Genomic DNA, 18346 nt, shown 5'->3' on the forward strand with positions numbered 1-18346 from the left:
AAACTAATGTAATGCATACTCTTTTCTGTAAGTTTAACCCAATGGGGGTTTTTGTTCTTTTTTTGTTGTTGTTGTTGTTTTTGTCGGTTGATTATCATTATAACACTACACCATCTTATTCTGGCATTAAGAAAATACCACGTGAAGAAGATGACTCAGATCTATTTTAATTCTCTTTTGTGTGAGGCAGAAGGAAAAGGACTGGAGATATTTCTTTGTTAGGCAAATTGTAGATTCAGAATCATGGTCACACATCTCAAAGTTACAGGGAATCTAAACTGCATAAATACTCCAGTTCCCATTTCTTAACTATTCAGTGAATTCTCCACTGGAAAAATATTTTTTCAATTTTATCTGCAGTTTTAATCTCTAAAAATATCGTGTTTGGGTCTTCAGAAAAATTCAAATCAGAGAGTAAAATGAATGGGACTGTTTAATTCTCCCCTGAATTACTCACTTTTGCTTCAGATATTGAAAAGCTCTTCCATTCTCTCTGACCTGTAATACAAGTATGAAAGGATGTTCAGTGATAGTTGTTGATGGCATCTACAGCAGTACTCAGAAAAGACGTGTAGGTTCACATGTATAGCAGGATTCAGGCAACAGACTGGCTTATTAATGGTAATAGAGATTGAGGATCAGCCATTAAGTCTTATGTTTCAGTGTTTAAGAAAATTTCTTGGAGATTAGAATGAAACCTATCAGGGGACAGATTACCTCCAATATGCTTTATGCCTGGTTTCACGTGCCAAATTACAACAAATTTATGTGGTTCTTTTGTATAGCTGAACCTGTGTTCAGCTGAACCTGTCTCAACGTTTTGGCTAAATGGGCTGTAGCCAGTTTTTCCCAACAATTTTTTATGTGTATCTAAGAAAGCCATGAAGAATCCCATTTTACTAGTGAATTCCTAAATTTTAGTGTTTAACATGTTTGCAGTAGCTGCTGCAAATCACTTGTCATGACTTAGAAGATCACTGTTGGTCCCAGGACCATGGTTATGAAACGACTGAAATAACTTATACAGTCTGTGGTTTAGATGTAGGGTATGTGAATGACATGGTCAGTTTGCCTCCTTATGGAAGTGGATGCCACAGAGGACAAGTTCATATAATTCACTTTCACCAGCTGGAAAAGAGCAATGCTTGCATACACAATGGAAGAAATGGGCTACCTGCTACTCGCACTGCACTCCTGGCAATGTCTCTAAACTGACATCTATAAATATGCTGAATAATAATGCATCTTAGAATGGAAAGAAAAAAATGTGTTTTTTTTTTTTCTAAAAATTTACAGTGGGATAGAATCCATTTTCTTTAGTTCTTTATCCCAATATTAATTAAGTGTCTTGGAATAGTTCTAAACCCAGTAATAGACCCTTTTGAAAATCTTTTAGCACTAGCAAAAGCATTAAAAGATAACAATCTAAGTATTTAAAAAATCACATTCTTTCATAAAGACCCATGATTTGGACAAAGAATACGTAATTTCATCCATTATATACAAAATGTAGGGTAATTCCTATTTAATATTATCCAAGATTTTAATTCTTCTCTTTTCTTTATCTTAATTATTTCCAAAGAATTAATCTCATTAGAAAAACACAAAATAAAGCTAGCATGGTTGGAATTCATAGGTTTTAGATTCAATGGAAAACAGCAGTTATTCGTGTCTTACACAGCTACTCATTGAATTCTATAAAAGTACAAAGAAACTATTGAGAGCTTCAGTATTGACAAATTGAACATAAAGAACGTGCTTTTGGGCAAGCATGAAAGTTTTCCCTCTTGCTTTCATATCAGTGTTCATCTGAGATATTGATCCACTGAATAATGCTTACAACTGTGACATTTTGCTTTACATCCTTTCGTGGGGAATAAGTTACTGTACAAAATGACTTTGGAATAAATGGAATATAACCATACTAAAACTTCAGAGACTGGTAGATTTGATCTTTGTTTTTTTTTTTAGTGGGCAAAATAGTGACATCTGTGCTCCAAATAAGACATATAAGAATTTAGCTTGGCTCACATGAGGATTGAAGAATTGTAAGACTGTTACATGCAAACAAATGAAAGTTACCATTTGTATTTGAAATTGAATCCCATTTTAGAACACAGTCCCCTGAAACATATGGGTTTCATAGAATGCAGTATAAGAGTAGATTAGTTATCTTTATGTACTTATCATCTGTTTCCATGCCCCATTGAGACCCATTGCCCTCGATGCAGAATTTAAAGAGCCACAAGGTTCCCACTGACCCCATCTTGTGGGAATGCGGCATCACCAATATCGTGTGTACAACTGAGAGCTGGTGGAACATGTAAGACAAAATCATAATGTCAGTCAAATTAGGAAGATAGTCTTGAGACATCTCTTATTCTATGAAGTCAGAGTAAGGGAATCCAGCTACTTAACATTATTGTTTGCATTTATATTAAGAAATGCAGTAAAAATAAAGACTACTATCCTTATTCCAAACCTTAGTTGAAAGTGTGCATTTAGGTAAATCACATAAAGCTGCTGGGGCTATTAACAGTATATAAACAATACCATATTATTATTTAGATTTCACTTTGAGAACTGTCCATGTATAAAAAAAAGTCTGTTCAACACCACTATGCAAAGAAAGCAAGCTGAATCTGTATGTTTGTATTATACTATTATTTATCTTTGATGTAGAATAAACTCAGCCCAGTATTTTCCCTGTGAGAACTCATTGATACCTGCTTATTGTTAATTCACTGCTCCTTTAGAACACAACGCTGATATGTGTGTTCTTCTACTGACCTTAGCAATTTACTTCAGTCTTTGGAGTGGGAGTGAAGACATCTGAGAAATGGTACAGAATGGGTTTACGAACTGTGGAAGAGGTAAAAGCTGTCAAGACCTTGAAGCTCTCAAAAATGCAGAAAGCAGGTAAGGTGAAAGCCTCATAAAAAGTTGTATTTTGGTGCTCTAAGAACTTGGTAACAGAATCAGAGGAGCAGACAAAGTTCATTTATACATCCATTTTCTTGCTGTAGTCTCTTGTAATTATTAAATTATTGGGTTAAAATATTTGGACTAACAGAGCTCCTAATTAAAAATAGTGTCATTCAAAACATACGAATATGGGTATTTTTAAAAATTGCTTACACAGATACCCAGTGAAATCTGCTCTTATATGCAAAACAATTAGTGGGTCATTATTGCACAAGTCATGAAAAAATTACAACGTAAGGAAAGCCCAGAACTGCTTTTCAGAGGAGACCTGTCTCCTTCAAGGCATTCCTACTTCAGTGATAAATCAAGTTTTGTAATAAAGTACTTGTAAAATTACTTCCATAACCATAGCACATCTTACCTTTAAAGTGTTAAACATGGCCAAACAAATAATGTTCCTTCCACATAGTTTTTTTTTTTGTGTGTGCCATTTCCGTAAATAAAGGAACTCATTTAAACAAAAGAATCAGTTACATTAAGAAAAGATTATATAGCAAGAGATTAAAATAATGTAAGTTGATTTTTGCTTTAAACCCATATGTTTTACATCACCTCAGAATCCCTTGGATCAGCATCATCCGTTGTCCACATTCATGCTCCTTTGTCCTTTTTTCTTTTCTATATCATCCAAATGCGAAGCAAGCGGCAGGACTGGGCTCTTTTGATACAAGCTCTGTGATCAGACATAAAGATAGCTGAGATATTTCACATCCCTCTGAACCCCGTACTTGGGTAGAACCCTGTCATTTCAGGAGAAGCACCTTTTAAAGCAGGATGTCCAGAAATGCTGTTAATGGGAAGTCAGGGTAATTTATAAATATTCAGGTTCTCAGCAAGTGCAGCAATTATCCCAACTGCTAAATTATAATGACAAATATAAACTCTAAGGACAAAGATGAGGGAAGGGCTAGGCTGTCTTTTGCCTGCGATCCCCCACACCCAAGGCAGGAGGCTGACTCCAGGAATGGTGGGGAGGAAGGAAGACTCTTGAAGAAGCTGGATCAAAACATATTTCTTCCCACAAGGTGTCCTGAAACAAGTCTATAGTTTCATGTTCAAGGTCGTGCATTTCTTAATTCTTCCCATTGGATAGGGTTCCCTTGCCCATGGTACGAGTTGCGTGGTTTAACTTCTTGGTGAGAATTGGCTATTTCACATCGGGCTTACCTAACACTATGTAGATTTTGGTAATTCCACAGAGTGATCGGCACTTCTTTGCCTTTGATTTCCAGGGTTTCTCTACTATGAGGACCTTGTTAGCTGTGTATCTAAGGCAGAAGCGGATGCAGTAAGCTTGATTGTCAAGAATACTGTGTGTACGTTTCTACCAGATGCTTTAGTTACCATAACTGGTGGTTTCAGGAGGTGAGTGAAAACAAATGAGGTCACTTGGCTATTTTATTCATGTACGCACAAAATGATGTTCATGTCTTGGAAAAATCAAAAAAGCTTAGTGGGAAATTATAAGTTTGTTTCCAATGTATTTTTTTTGTTTGGTTTGTTTTGTTTTCAAACAGGAGAGCAATCCTACGACATTCCGAGGTGCTTCTGTTTTATATAGATGGTATATAGACGGTTGGTTTGTCAGAACAAAATCTACCTACGAATAGCTTGCTGGAAAAATGATGTTTAGATCACATACTGTACTTGAGCTTTTTTTTTTCTCTTTTAGTGGATCTGAATTCCCAGGGCTGAGACTATTGTAAGGCCATGCTTGAAAGAAAGATACAACACCATTAAGGCAATCTTTGTGTTTGCTGGTTTGGGGTTTTTTTAAGAGAACTTGCTCACATGAGATTGAATTGTGCTAAGGCAGAGTTTGTAGTGTTAGAGGTATACTTTGCAGTAAACACTGACTAAACCGAATATAAAGTACTGACTAAACTGAATATACACTAACCTCTGTACAGATGGGGTGATCTCAGAATGTCTTTCCTGGGTGATTTTTGTTCCTAAAGATTTTGGTCTTGCTCTGTAAAACCAAACCTGGAACTGTTGCTCGGGACATACACAATTCATTCTTTCAGCACTTACTTGAGAGCTTTCCTAAAGCCACATAGCAAAGTATTGACACTGGGAATGGTCTTCAGGAGTATCGGGTTCCTTGCTCTGTACTCAGTCCCCCGTTATATGTCACTACTTGTAGTATGCGTCATGCTCATAAATCTTCTGTATTAATTATGTGCCTTTCAATATGCAGAGAATGTATTAAAAACCTAAGTTTCAAAATGTCAGTCCTAAATGATATTTTACCAGCCCATGGAACAAATGCTGCAGTGTAGGATTTGTAGAAAACTTGATTTAATCAAGTTTAAACAAATTATTATTTGTTTCTTTCATCATTATGTAAATATTTTAATAAAAGTAGTAAGCAAATTTTATTAATCAAACAACTTGACTCCCTCATACTATACCTTGTACACTACTAACATAAGAGAAAAAATAGCTCATGATTGCCCTGAATAATATATTAGTTCCCCAGGACCCAGATTTATCTTGTTTTGTATATTTATTTCATAACTTGGAAAAAATAAGCAGTTGATTGTGTTCCTCCAGGTTTGACTGGAGAGTTGAAAGTCAGGAGTCTCATAAACCTTATTTACTATGTGGGAGAACTGGATGAATTACAAGGAAAAGAACTGCCATTAGCGGTCTACAGTCATGGAGATTCAGTAGGGCAGATATGAACTACAGGAAAGGTGCGGTTTTTTTTCCCCAAAGCTATGAAACAAACACACGGCTGGATATATTTAATGAGGTACTAGACCTTTTCCATTAGATTTCTGGAATTTCATGAAATCAGAGCTTGCAGTAGTTCTTTTAATTAAAATTAGGAAGCCTAGTATAAAATTCAAGTAAATAATACCTTTTTTGAAACCCCAGCAAACTTGTTCATGGTCTTTTCTTTGGTTTGATTTAGCTTTCACCTTCAGTCTTCTGTATTGCTTCTTGTACTAGTCTTAATGCTAATTGGGGTTTATAGAAGCCATAATCGTGGATGGTGGTAGATGAGACATCTTTCAGGTATAAATGAAGGAGCAGTTCAAAAGGGTTAAGAGCAAACACAAGAGAAGCCACTTATCTAAAGTATAAAAGCATTGGGGCATCAGTCCGTCAGTAGTCAAATTGCAAGCACAAGTGCAGGAACAGACTTGTCTGGCAGTTGTATGTTAGAGAGCAACAGGAAAACAAAAAGAAGGATGGACAATGCACTGTGGAAATGATGCAGTCTTGAAGAGAAAAGACAAGGATATTTTGAGCACAGGTTTGATAGTCTGGAGACTGTGTTAGGACACTGCTTGTGTCAAGGAAGCAGGATTGCAGGATTAAGTCAGTAGTGATCCATTTGCAGATTAGGTAGTACTGGAGACTACTGTTTGTGTTGTTCTAATTCGGAATGGTGGAAGATTCAGGGAGAAAAAAAGACCATAGACAGGAATGGAAAACCAAATTACTGCTGTGGATCTATGTGGTTTAATCAAAATACTAGACCTGCAAGTTGTTAGAGTAAGGCATGAAAATTGTAAAAGCTGATGAAATCTTACTGAGAACATACCAAGATCTGTTTTTCTGAGCAGTTGTGTACAATTTATTTTTTCTTTTGCTCTAAATTTCTGTAGTTTCAGCTTAGCCCCCAAATTCTTTCTTTTACCTCTTCTCAAGGGTCATATTACTGAAGCAGACTTCAGAGTCTGATACTTCCTTGATGCCTTTGCTTTCCGATTCTTTCATCTTTCTGCCTGTCTTCACGAAACAATAACTCATAAAATATTTTTAATCAGAAGTGTTTTCCTTGTGTCTTTGGTTGGAAGTGGCAATAATACTGTGTTTGGTTGAAGGCAACTCTCTTTTCAGCTATCTGAATCCATAAAGAAATACAAAGACTTAAAAGTAACTGAAATAAGGGGTTGTGGTGGCAACCCTTCAGTATCTCCCCAATTTGAAATCATTCAGGAACAGAAATGAATAAATTAATGAAGTCTGGATGAGTTTATGCTTTGTTACTCCCCTACAGAAACACTTAGCTAAGCATCTGTAAAACATCTTCCTTGAGTTTCAGTTGGTATAGTTTCATATGAGTTTCATATGAGAGATCGGGAGAATTTTTTTCTTTTTTTAAGATCTATTTCTGACACTTCTCTGGGTCATTTTGAAACAGAAATTACAACACTGAAATGTATGGAAATACAGAAGTAGAACAATTGTAGCTATGAAATAAATAAATTGCACCCACACAGTGTGGAATATATTTCATTGTCTATCTAGTGAGGTCTATCAGCTCGACTGTATAGAAGGAAGTATTAAAGATGCTGACAGTGCAATATAAAACATACCATGGACAATGTTATCAGAAAGACTGAACTTACCATGCAGTCTATTTGAATCAGGAATTGGCATGGCATTATTTTCAGTGCTCAGCCTCTCTTATTTTGAATTGCTGAGATTTAAGACTGTTTTCTTCTTAAAGTTAATGAAACAAATTCTGAGGTGGGAGTAGCACCTCATATTACAGGTTACAAAAGCCACCGAGGGTGAAGTTTCCCTTCCAGCACTGAGTTAAAGAGAGGTCCCGGCATGGGGATAAAAGAAATTTGATTTAATGTGTGACATCCCTGATTAATACTGTGTTTGTCCCAAGTATCTCCAGGTCAGAAGTGTAGTTTAGGCTAATGAAAGTTTTCACTTTTAAATGAGAGTTAAATGAGAATTTTTTTTCCTGGTTATGAAGAATGTAATCCTATACTATGAAGAGAATTAAGAGTTTTTCCAGTAGTAATAGCATTACCTCATCTTGTATATACTAGTGCCTGTTACAGAAAATATGATTTCTATTAGCAATGTGTTAATGCTATTTATTAATAATATTAGTATTGTTGTGGGTTTGTTAGTAATGACAAGTAGACAGAGAACTTCATACTAAGTTTCATGACGGTGAAACTGGAGTAGTTTTCCCCCATGTTAGAAAATGGCTTCACAGTGACTTCAGTAAAAGGTTGGCATGGGCTGAACCATTATCACCACTTTCTACAAGATCCCGGGTTTTGCTAACTTGATTTACCTGATATTTGGTTTTGCCGCAAGAGCTGATCTAGATTGAGGGATTCCTAAGAGCAAAAATACTTGGAGAAAGTATCAAACAGTGTATGTATTTTATGGCTTCAGTCACTGTACTTATTATTCTTATCTCAATACACACACTCACAAACACTAAATTTGAGTGCAGGAGTTCAGAAAAGGATCTGGAATAATAATTGAATAAAATTATAAGAATAAATCATCACGTTCATTAACTGCAGTATGGCTTTCTGTTAGTCTTTCTGTGTGCTTTCACAGTTTACACGGTTTACAAATTAGGTTTCAGTTTTCTTGTGTTCCATATAGCACACTCAAATAGTTGTGGTTACCTCTGCAGCAGCAGGATTGTACAGCTATGATATAAGCACATAGTGCCTGTTGATAATATAGTAAATTGTATTTTAGAAATTACCTAGGCATCCTGTTGGTATCACAATTTCAGTTCTGACTTCCTTAAATGAGTTTTACTCAGACATACTTACGTTAGCCTCTTCTGCCTTTGCCTTAAGGTAGAGTGAAGTAGACTAAGGACTGACTTTGTTTTAGATAAGTTTTCATATTGCAGTTCTTAAGAAGGTGTCCAAGTGTCTGGGCAATGCATCAAGGAGAATAACTAGTGCCTTTCGTGTACTTGTTTGTCTGGGTGGGAGGCTAATTCCCCTCTCCTGCATGAGTCTTCAGGGAAGTTTTGCCTCAGACTCTCTTATTATTGAATTCTGTTCTAACCTGAGCCTAATTATAGATCACTATCTCCTTGTTTGAATTTTATATTATCTTTTAGAAATCAGGTTTTGAGGCTCTGTAACATTTGAAGATAAGGATTGCTAATAGAAAAGCAATGAAGAGTGCAAAGGACAGGGTCAGTGTGTTTGTCAGGCAGCACCGCCACGTTTTTGTACATTAAAATGCAAAAGTTTCTTTCCTGTGTGCAGTGACATTTCATACAAGGCAAAGGAATGCATAAAGGAATGACATGGCTCAGGACTCTGGTCTTTCCTGTTGTATATCAAGAAGATTGTTTAAAGGTATTCCTCCTTTCAATCTCCGAAATAAAGTGAAATGAAATAGCTGGGACAAAGAAACACTTCCAGAGGTTATTTTACAGACTCACACACTGATGAATAACGAATGTTATTGTGGCACCTTCATTTCAGAAATGAGACTTCTGTAGGGCATCTGGATTCGTAATTATCTGAATGTATTGACACATGCTTATAAATGAGAGAATGTGAGGTCTTGTTGTATACTCAAGACTTCATGGTTTATTTAACTGAGCTAGTCATGTAGCCTCTGAGTGAATTCCTTGATAAATCCGTATAAAGAGCTCTATTTGACCTTTTCATATTGGATGCTCCTAATAAAAATATTCTTCAGCAGGCTGTAGAGGTTCTATGATGAGGCTAGAGCACCTGTCTTGACTCCAAATCTTTGTTAGGTTCTGAGAAATAAATGTATTTGAAGTCCTGTTAGGAAAATTGTTTTCTTTTTGCTCGGATCTAGGATTAAAATAGTGCCAGACTTCAAACGAATATAATTAATTTAGCTAAAGCTGCTTTCATTAAGTTTTTGGACAAACTCCTAAGCAGAGGTTCCTTATTCTACTCACATCTTGTCGTTACAGCGTATCTTTGAATTTACGATATTCTTAGATACAGTTATTTCTATGCTTTTCTTTTTTACTCCAAAACACAAACTATAATAAGGGAAGATATAAACTGTACCCAGCTGCTCAAGTCCAAATGCTGTCATTTCTGCTCACTTTCTTCCACTGCTGTTATAACAAGTAACATTTTTATCTGCTGTTATTTCATTTTGTCAGGGAGAGATCTGCTATAAAGGAGCTGTGAGGCAAGCTGCTCACTGAGCATTTGAGCTGATATGGTAGTTTGCACACACTCTAATTTAAGCGGATTGTGGAAGAATCTAGCAATTCTTCCAGCAACAGACTGAAGACACTGTTCGGACATCATTCATGAGCACAGCTTTGCCTCTGATAAACTACAGTCCGCACTGGATGAGGCTTTTAAGTCAGTGATGTTCTAATCTGATCTGGTTGGTCTTATAGTTTAGCAAAACAGCTTCACGTTACCGAACTCCCTAAGTTTAGAAGTGTTTGACCTTGAGGTATTGGGATGCTCTGAATAAAAATATTCTGTGTCAGGAGTTAGACGCACTACAACTGGGGAAGAACAGAGGTCATCACTAGTTCCTGCTTCTAATTTTCTGTAACCCATTAAAAACTAAGTTGAGAAAGAAGAAAATAATTTTTATCCAAATTAATGGCTAGTCAAGTCAATTTAGAAGATAATCTATTGGAGTAATATTCAGACACTTCCTTTTGTCACTAGAGCTTTGATTATTTTTCCACTCATTTCATCTATTATTAGCCATGATGAATCATGGAGTAGAAGCTGATGCATAAGGTATCTGGGAGTCACGGACAAGAACAACTTTGTAAGAATCCATGAGACAGCCAAGTACTCAGCACAGTGTACTCTTTCAAAACCTTTCAAAAACTGTATTGTTGATACAAGATTTTTTTACATGCCCTACTCTACTCAAACCTTTACCACTTTCACAGGTTTATCAGCCCATAAGAAGGATGCTGTTTAGTTACATACCTCTCTTCTCTCTTAAGTTACTTCACGTGCTGGGTCCAGAGTGAAGGTGGCAATGCCACTGGTTTCTGGGAACCCAGAGGTTTTGCACTGTATATGTAGAGCCAGAAAATTGCTAGATTATCCTTACGGTTTCCCTGAATACCTACACGTCCTGAAATTAATTTGTAACAGCTTTAGCAGTTTTTAGCATTTTCTATTTCCTATCATCACTGATGATGACTACTAGTAAGCCAGAACAGTGCAAACAATGTGCATACAGCAAGATATGAAAACCCAGATTATATTATTTTAGGAATATTACAACAAAGCCTTCTGTATTAGCTTTTTTTTAAAAAAAAAACCAAAACAAACCACCAAACTGAATTGGAAAAAATGAGAATGAAAGCCAAAACTAGGAGCTAGGAGTAATGTATTTCCTTGTCAGGCAGTCAATCTGAAATTTTATGTATGTACTGATATATGATCAGATTTGTTACCCTTTTAATTCTAGACAAAGTTTCTATATGAAACTGGCTAAAATCTTTAAAATTACTGCATTGATGATTGCTTTGTGATATTTACAGTAATCGTTATACAGAGTCTAAGGAATATTTGCAGTAGCATTTTTAGATTACAAAGGCAAACTTGTAGAGGTAAAGCAATATATCACAAGTACATTACTAGGAGTAAGATAAGGTATTGTCTTAAAAATAGATTATTTCTTTACAGTTCACATAAAAGTAGTGATTTGTTCATTTGATATCCAAATCTGATATTTAATGTTAAAATGAAAACCAAAGTGTGCAATTAATAGAAAAAATGCAAGAATTTATAGTAAAGATGCAACTATTTCTAGTGTAATAACAGGACTAAAATTCACGGGACTAACTGGTTTTGACCACAAATTGTATGTAGGTTGCCTTTTCCCGTAAGAATTTACTCTAAAATAGTGTATGAGAGAAAGTTTTCGGTTGACCTTAGGCTGATAACTACATAGATCAATTTGGTCGTTATCAGAGGCAGAAATGCCCTGTTACAGAGAATGCTGCTGATAGATATGGTATGATGCAAAAGTTTAAAGGCAGCAACAAAAAAAATAAAAATGAGTTGGAATAAGAGCAGATGATTTATGTATGTACATCTATGTGTGTACAGTAATAACAAACACCTATGTATACAAAGACTCTATATATAAAGAAGGAACATAATGACACCTAATCATGGTATTCAAAGAATTTTTCTCCTTCAGCTTTTTTTTCTGATTTGCACTTTAAGGTCACTTTCAATCTTTTTTGGTACGTAAGGGTCAGCCATTTGACAATTCTGGCTTTCTGAATTATATGGAAATATTTTTAGAATGCTTGCCGCTGCATTAAACCAAAATGTTAATGGCTTCACTAAGTCAAATTAAATTTTAATGGCCATAGTTTAATTTTTCTTTTAGCCTGTTCACATCCTTTAAGTAGCATTAAATGTGATTCAGTTGTCTTCTAATATCACAGCTGACCTGAATAGCCTTTTCAATTAGCCTTTTAGATGAAGCAGATCTGATACATTTTAAATAAATAAAGATCTCTTTTTATTGGTTAAATGCTGATATTCACAGCTCATTTAATCCATTTATTGAGATGCAATGTCAAAAGAACAACAGTTGCTTTGTGCAATGTTGGTGAATAATGTGTAGAAATGAGACCAAAAAACAAAAAATCACAGCATCTTTGTTTCGTAAGCGAATGGAATTTAAGAAAGAGGAACTCAGAAAGATCTATTTAAGGTCTTAAGAAAGATGCATGACTGAGAAATGAAGAAAATTATTTTCCAAGAAGTTACACACTGAAAACATTTTAGGAAATGGTGAGGAAAAATAGTGGCCTAAAAATGCAGAGTTCCCTCATAAATTTATTCTGACATTTTGCAAATAGTCTAATCTCTAAACAGTAGATGGATGTCCCATGTTTTTTAAATCTGTTAATTTTATATTAATGTAATATGTTTTTATTTAATCTTTTCATGGATTATTTTAGTGTTTACAATGTAATATGTATACAAAAAAGGAATAGAAATTTTTATAAATGTACTATAGTTCATTCAAAAGTGTCTTTGATGTTTCCATAATTCCATTTGATGTTTATTCTCATTTTTGGATGACAGTTTCTGAAAACCTTCACTATATAACGGAGACGGCCTACTGTGATAAAACCTTCACTGTGTATGGGGGCAGGCGTGGGGAAAGAGGCTTCTGGGTTTATTGCTCAGCGTGGGATACAACAAAAACAATCTGGGATGTCTGTTATGTTGAAGAACTGGGTTGCGGATGGTTTGGACTGTAGATTTATCTTTTCCTGTGGCTTTGGTTATCAAAGTGCAAGAGAATGGTATTGTCATTAGCTGGAGAGGATATCACCACTGGCTTAAGTTTTGCTGTTTTAGTTGCTTGTATGAGTGTCAGATTATGAACCTGCCCACAAGTAACTTGCTTTCTCCTGCTGTAAAGTCCTAGCTCTGAAACAAATACCAGTCTATCATGACAGCTGGCTCATTAGACTCAGCTAAGTGGAAAGAAGCGGTGACAGCTGTCAGTACAAATAACAGTACTCCCAGCTCCAAACTCCAGTGGCTTGCGCAGTGGCACCCTTTAAGATAATATACCATTAGAATTCCAAAATGTTAAAACAGATTTTGCATTATTTACACAATTATCCAGACGAGATTGCCAAAGTGAATGTTTTGAAAAGTTATAAAAGAAGACTATTTTTAGTATGTATATACAGTATATATATATTTATGGAGCTATTTATAGTCCCAATATATCAGTGAAATATACTTAATAACCTATATTCTACTGACCATTCCCTTTTTAAAAAGGTTAGCAATAAAAATTGTTGTGATTTTTATTATGCTAAGTTAACTAATAATTATTCATTCAGCATTTTAAAACAATTAACAGATGCAGTATTGGTTACTATTAACATTATGAAAATTAAACCTGTAAATTACTAAGTTCTGGTATGACTTATATTGAAAACACTTATCTTTTTTTAATTATTATTTATTTATTTTATTTTTGGAAGGGGAAATGCTCTGCCTTTCCTTGGACATGATTCTCCCAAATACGCAATTCTTCCAATATATAAATACGTCATTTTTCAGTGAGCGTAAAACACATATTAAATAAGCTCACAAAAGGTCTTTTGCACAAGACACAGGCATTGGTGCTGATACAGTGTGAACAGGAGACCATTTCGTCCAAAAAAATCACATCAAATGCAATGGCCGCAGGCATTGTTATAACATACAGTCTGGGGCTGGGGCAGGGGGGCAGGTAGCATGATACAGAGCATGTACTAAAATTGATTTATCGGTGTAATTTTATAAGTCTGAAAATCTGCTTCCTACACTAAGGGTGAACTATTGCTCTTTGAATGTTTTGGTAATTTGGGAGTAGATGAGCATGATATGTCATGGGGGAATAAAAGCTGTTCTGATTAAAAGGAAGCTGTACAAATAATTGGTACCTAAGATTAACATGTACAGAAATGTATTCACAGACTGAATGAGCTTCATTTTCAAAATCTGTAGAGAGAATGACAAGTAATTCTTTACAAGAAAAATCTCAGGCAAGATCAATGATGATAACCTTAGAACTATTTTGTAGCAGTCGTGTTATATGTACTGCAGTTAATTTGAAGTGCATAAAATAGGGCTCATGCAGTTTGCAGACTCATTCTTTTTCATGCCACTGATATTAGATATATTATAATAGGAATATTATAAAGAAAGAATATTAATATCTAATTTTCAGTAAGTTTTGAATTTTATCACGATTCACCGTGTATAAGAAAGTCTCAATCCAGTGAAGATTTGATAAAAACTTTTTGGAATTTTATTTTAAAGGCGTTTCACTGATGTTTGGGTTGTGTTTTTTGGTTGTGTTTTTTAAATACTGGGGGAGAATTTGTATATCACTGGGTATAGAGATGTTCTATAACACCATTGATATGTTTTGGCTTGCAATATTCACATTGTCAGCATACAGAAACTAAGATCGTGAATGGAGTAGATCACACATTTATATTTAGGATTAGTTGGAAAATATGTGCCAAAATGTTTATAAGCATTGTTTGTTTTCTGTGAAAATTTTCAGTTCTTCATTAAAGAAGTGGACATAAATGTTATTCTGTTGTCTCGTAGAGGTTATAATTCAAGTGATTTGTATTTCTTTAGTGAAATTTTTTTTTTAGTCAGAATTTCTTTTTCATGACGAGCCTCAGTTATAAAAGTTTCATGCAATATTGTGTCATTTCACCTAAAGACAGGGGTATGTGCATGGTGGGAGAGGTAGTCAGAAGCACAGAAACCTCTGTGAAGTGTTACAATGCCTTTTCAAGATCACTGAAATGTGTTGATTCGTGGTTTGGACAAGAAATTGAAATGACAACTTGGATTAAAACATTTCTTTCTCATTTCTATTTAACAGTCCACACAAATCCTTCTACTTTCTCTTATTTTCCTGACCAACTCTGCTAAATCCTCCTTGTAAATAACACATAGACTGATTATATATAGAGAATAAACTATCAATTACAATTACTATCACTCACAATTTGTAGCAAAATCAAGCACCAGCAAGTGTTTTTCCAGTCATTAGAGATTTTTTTAATGGTTGGAGTTTTTGGCCTTTTACATGGATATTCCAGGGAGGCATCATATTTTCAAGTACGGCTCTGAAAAGTCACAATAATCAGAGTATCTCTTCTGAACATTTGGCATGAAGACAGCTAATATCATGCATTGATTTCTGAAATGCTCAGCCAGTGAATTTAAACAGTCTGATTTTAATACTCAGGCCAGGAAGTATGATGAAGTAGGATATTTAAAATCTACTACTTGAAAAGTATTTGCTGTAAATGGGTGAGCACTAAAGGTTTTACAGGCTGCCTCACAAATAAATAGCTATAGAGTAAAATATATTCATGACAGTACATAAAACTGGTAAGTAAAAATCTTCTAAAAGTTATAGAGCATTAGGTACAAGGAGGACTATTAAGATAGTGGAATATATTCAGGGAAAGATGAAGTAGCAAGATAAAAAGAGACAGGAGATTTCAGATAAGGTGGTAAGATAAAAGAAAAACACGAAGAACAAGAGGTCAAATCAAAGACGTACATGGCCTTGATGAGATAGGGATGCATATTTCCTTAGATAGTTCTGCTGCTTAGATTTTATCTATAAAATACTTTCATTGGGGTTCACCTGCTAAAAGGAGAATGCCTTACAAAATCCAAGCAACTCAAGGTGGGAAAGAGACAGATAGTAACACTGTCTTTGTAACACTGAAGACCTGCAAAAGAAAGTGGTACTTGAGTCTAAACGCAAATCGAATCAAACTCCGCATAAAGGCAAATTGCTACAAAACTCTGCCAGCGGTCCTCAACTAAGTTCCCGGCAGTAAAGTCAGGTGTAAGGTAGCATTAATGGGCCAAGGATAGAGCCTGATTGATTATGATTAAGAGATTTAATTAATGTGTTCAGAAAGAATAGTGCTAATGATGCTTAGCCAACTTTCTGTCAGACGTACATAGGTGTACCAGAAAACAAGTGTCTATTTCTTATTTTGTTTCAGACAATTTTACTTAAGCGTCTGGTTGCCTATGAACTCTGATGCCTGTCCCTAAGCAATTCAGGACAGATGTAGAAATTATTCCTTACATTTTGTCTCGTTTGCAGTCTTCCTTGCATGTGTTTTGCTTCCTTTGAGAGCTTTCTGATGCCTCAAATGTTTTCAGATATATTTCTGACTATTCATACAGCAATATAATTTTTGTTTGTTAGTATGCCTTACTCATAAGTTTTTCAGGGCATCTATGCCAGAGATGAAGTTGTTCTGAATATTTTGCTCTCTCTTAGCGAGCAGTTACAAAGATGAACAATGTTATTCTGTGGTTCACTATTTGCAAAAGAGATTTTGCAGGCTCAGTTGCCGCACAGTTCAGGGTTTGCAGGATCAAATGCCTGTTGTTTAGAGTCATAGAATCATAGAATTGCCTACATTGGAAGGGACCTTTCAGATCATCTAGTCCAACCATCAACCTGAGTCAAGAGTTTAAACGTTCTAATTTAAATATGTAAGGTACTGCATTACTTTTATCATGGCTTTATTCCTAGAAAGCTGGCTTGAAAACAGGATATTTATAGCAGTTTACTCATTGCTGATTTACTCTTTAGCAGAAGTCAAAGTTTATTACAGGCTAGCTAGTTGCTGTAAAGATGGTTGACAGCACAAGCAAGGAACGATATTTTCCTGGCAGATAATCCTGAGAAAAGCAGCATCGGTGACCTTGTACTATGCTTAGAACAACCAGAGGGTACATCTTGCAGATCCCTGTGAGCAAGAATAGCCATAACGTTTTAACGAAATGTGACATGATCATGCTAGTGGTGTAGGGGCATGATAATGAGGAGGTAACTGCTGGCTGAATTATTTATTTTTTTTTTGTTAGGATGCGAGTCAGACAGGGCATTTTCTACATGTCAAATAACAAGGAAAAGATTAAAAAGGTTAAAAATAAATTATGTAGGAAATGCCTGAATTACAAGATAAAGCCAGAAATAGTCCTTCTAGTTGCTTTCAGTTTAGGAATGGTGGAATTTATCATGGATTGTTGCTGCGCTGTGGAAGAGTTGGATGGAAATGTTTCAGGCAATCTTTTTGAAGAATGGAAAATTAGCATTAAATAGAGAGCAGCAAAACCTGGTGAGATAGACTCAGTTATAATCATCAGCTGTGAGAGCTGTTCTGTGATACTACTAGGGGCAATCTTGGAGAACAAAAAACCAAACCTAACAAAAAATTGATTCCCTCATCTCACATGCAAGTTTATAAACTCATGTAAACTCATATTAATTCATAAACTAATAACCTTACACTATATTAAGTTAATGATCAAAGATTGCAGAAAATTTGCCTATTAACTTGGAACATAGACACAGTTCTAGTGGGTAAACACAGCAAACATTCCTGGTTATTTGATCTTATTGCAGAGGTTACTGTGTCCAGTTGCACCTAGTTCGTTTGCTTTACTAATAGTATCCTCATTGACCATTGTTGCTTATGAAATATCTTGATGTTGATATTACAGCATACGCTCGTATCACTACCATAAGTAGTACTACATCCAGACTTGATAAATGTAGATCATATCTCCACCATTCAAATATCATAAATGAAATGTGAAAAATCTATTGGTACATTCCAGCTAAAAGGTTGGTGGGAGCCTTGACACTGATTTCAGCTTAATCCTGACAAAAGAGAAGGATGCGTTCATCTGATTGTTTCAAAATTTGAACCGGCAAGAAATGGTGACCCAGGAAATGCATCTTTGCATTTCACCTAAAGAAATAAAAATATGTAGTTACCGTGAAGACACCCTTAAAATGCCCCATAACCTGAGGTCATACAACAAAGTGGATTGAAAAAGTCAAGATTATATTCAGAAAGAAGTCAGAACAAGAGTTTACAGAAGTGACTGGTTGTTTGAGAGACTCTGTAAATACATGGCTAGAGCTTTACCATTTCTGAATCAGAAAAAAGGGCACAGAAAGAACATTCACAAGTTACATTCTCAAACAGAATATCTCCTTGTCGTGGTTTGGGAATTAAGGAAGTGGGTTAATAGTAATCAGA

At 35.3% G+C, this 18346-nt stretch overlaps 1 protein-coding gene across 5 annotated transcripts in view; it reads left to right on the top strand.

Moving 5' to 3' along the window:
* The window catches only part of DNTT (DNA nucleotidylexotransferase), a 143780-nt gene that overhangs the window by 73626 nt on the left and 51808 nt on the right, over nt 1-18346 (top strand). For all 5 annotated transcript variants that reach the window (XM_054207189.1, XM_054207191.1, XM_054207192.1 and 2 more), the window contains 2 exons: nt 2796-2919; nt 4218-4350. In XM_054207189.1, the coding sequence (XP_054063164.1) occupies nt 2796-2919; nt 4218-4350 (257 nt within the window). The remainder of the gene's footprint in view (nt 1-2795; nt 2920-4217; nt 4351-18346) is intronic.

The sequence above is a fragment of the Rissa tridactyla genome, chromosome 6, assembly GCF_028500815.1.
Source record: "Rissa tridactyla isolate bRisTri1 chromosome 6, bRisTri1.patW.cur.20221130, whole genome shotgun sequence".
NCBI classification, from domain to species: domain Eukaryota; kingdom Metazoa; phylum Chordata; class Aves; order Charadriiformes; family Laridae; genus Rissa; species Rissa tridactyla.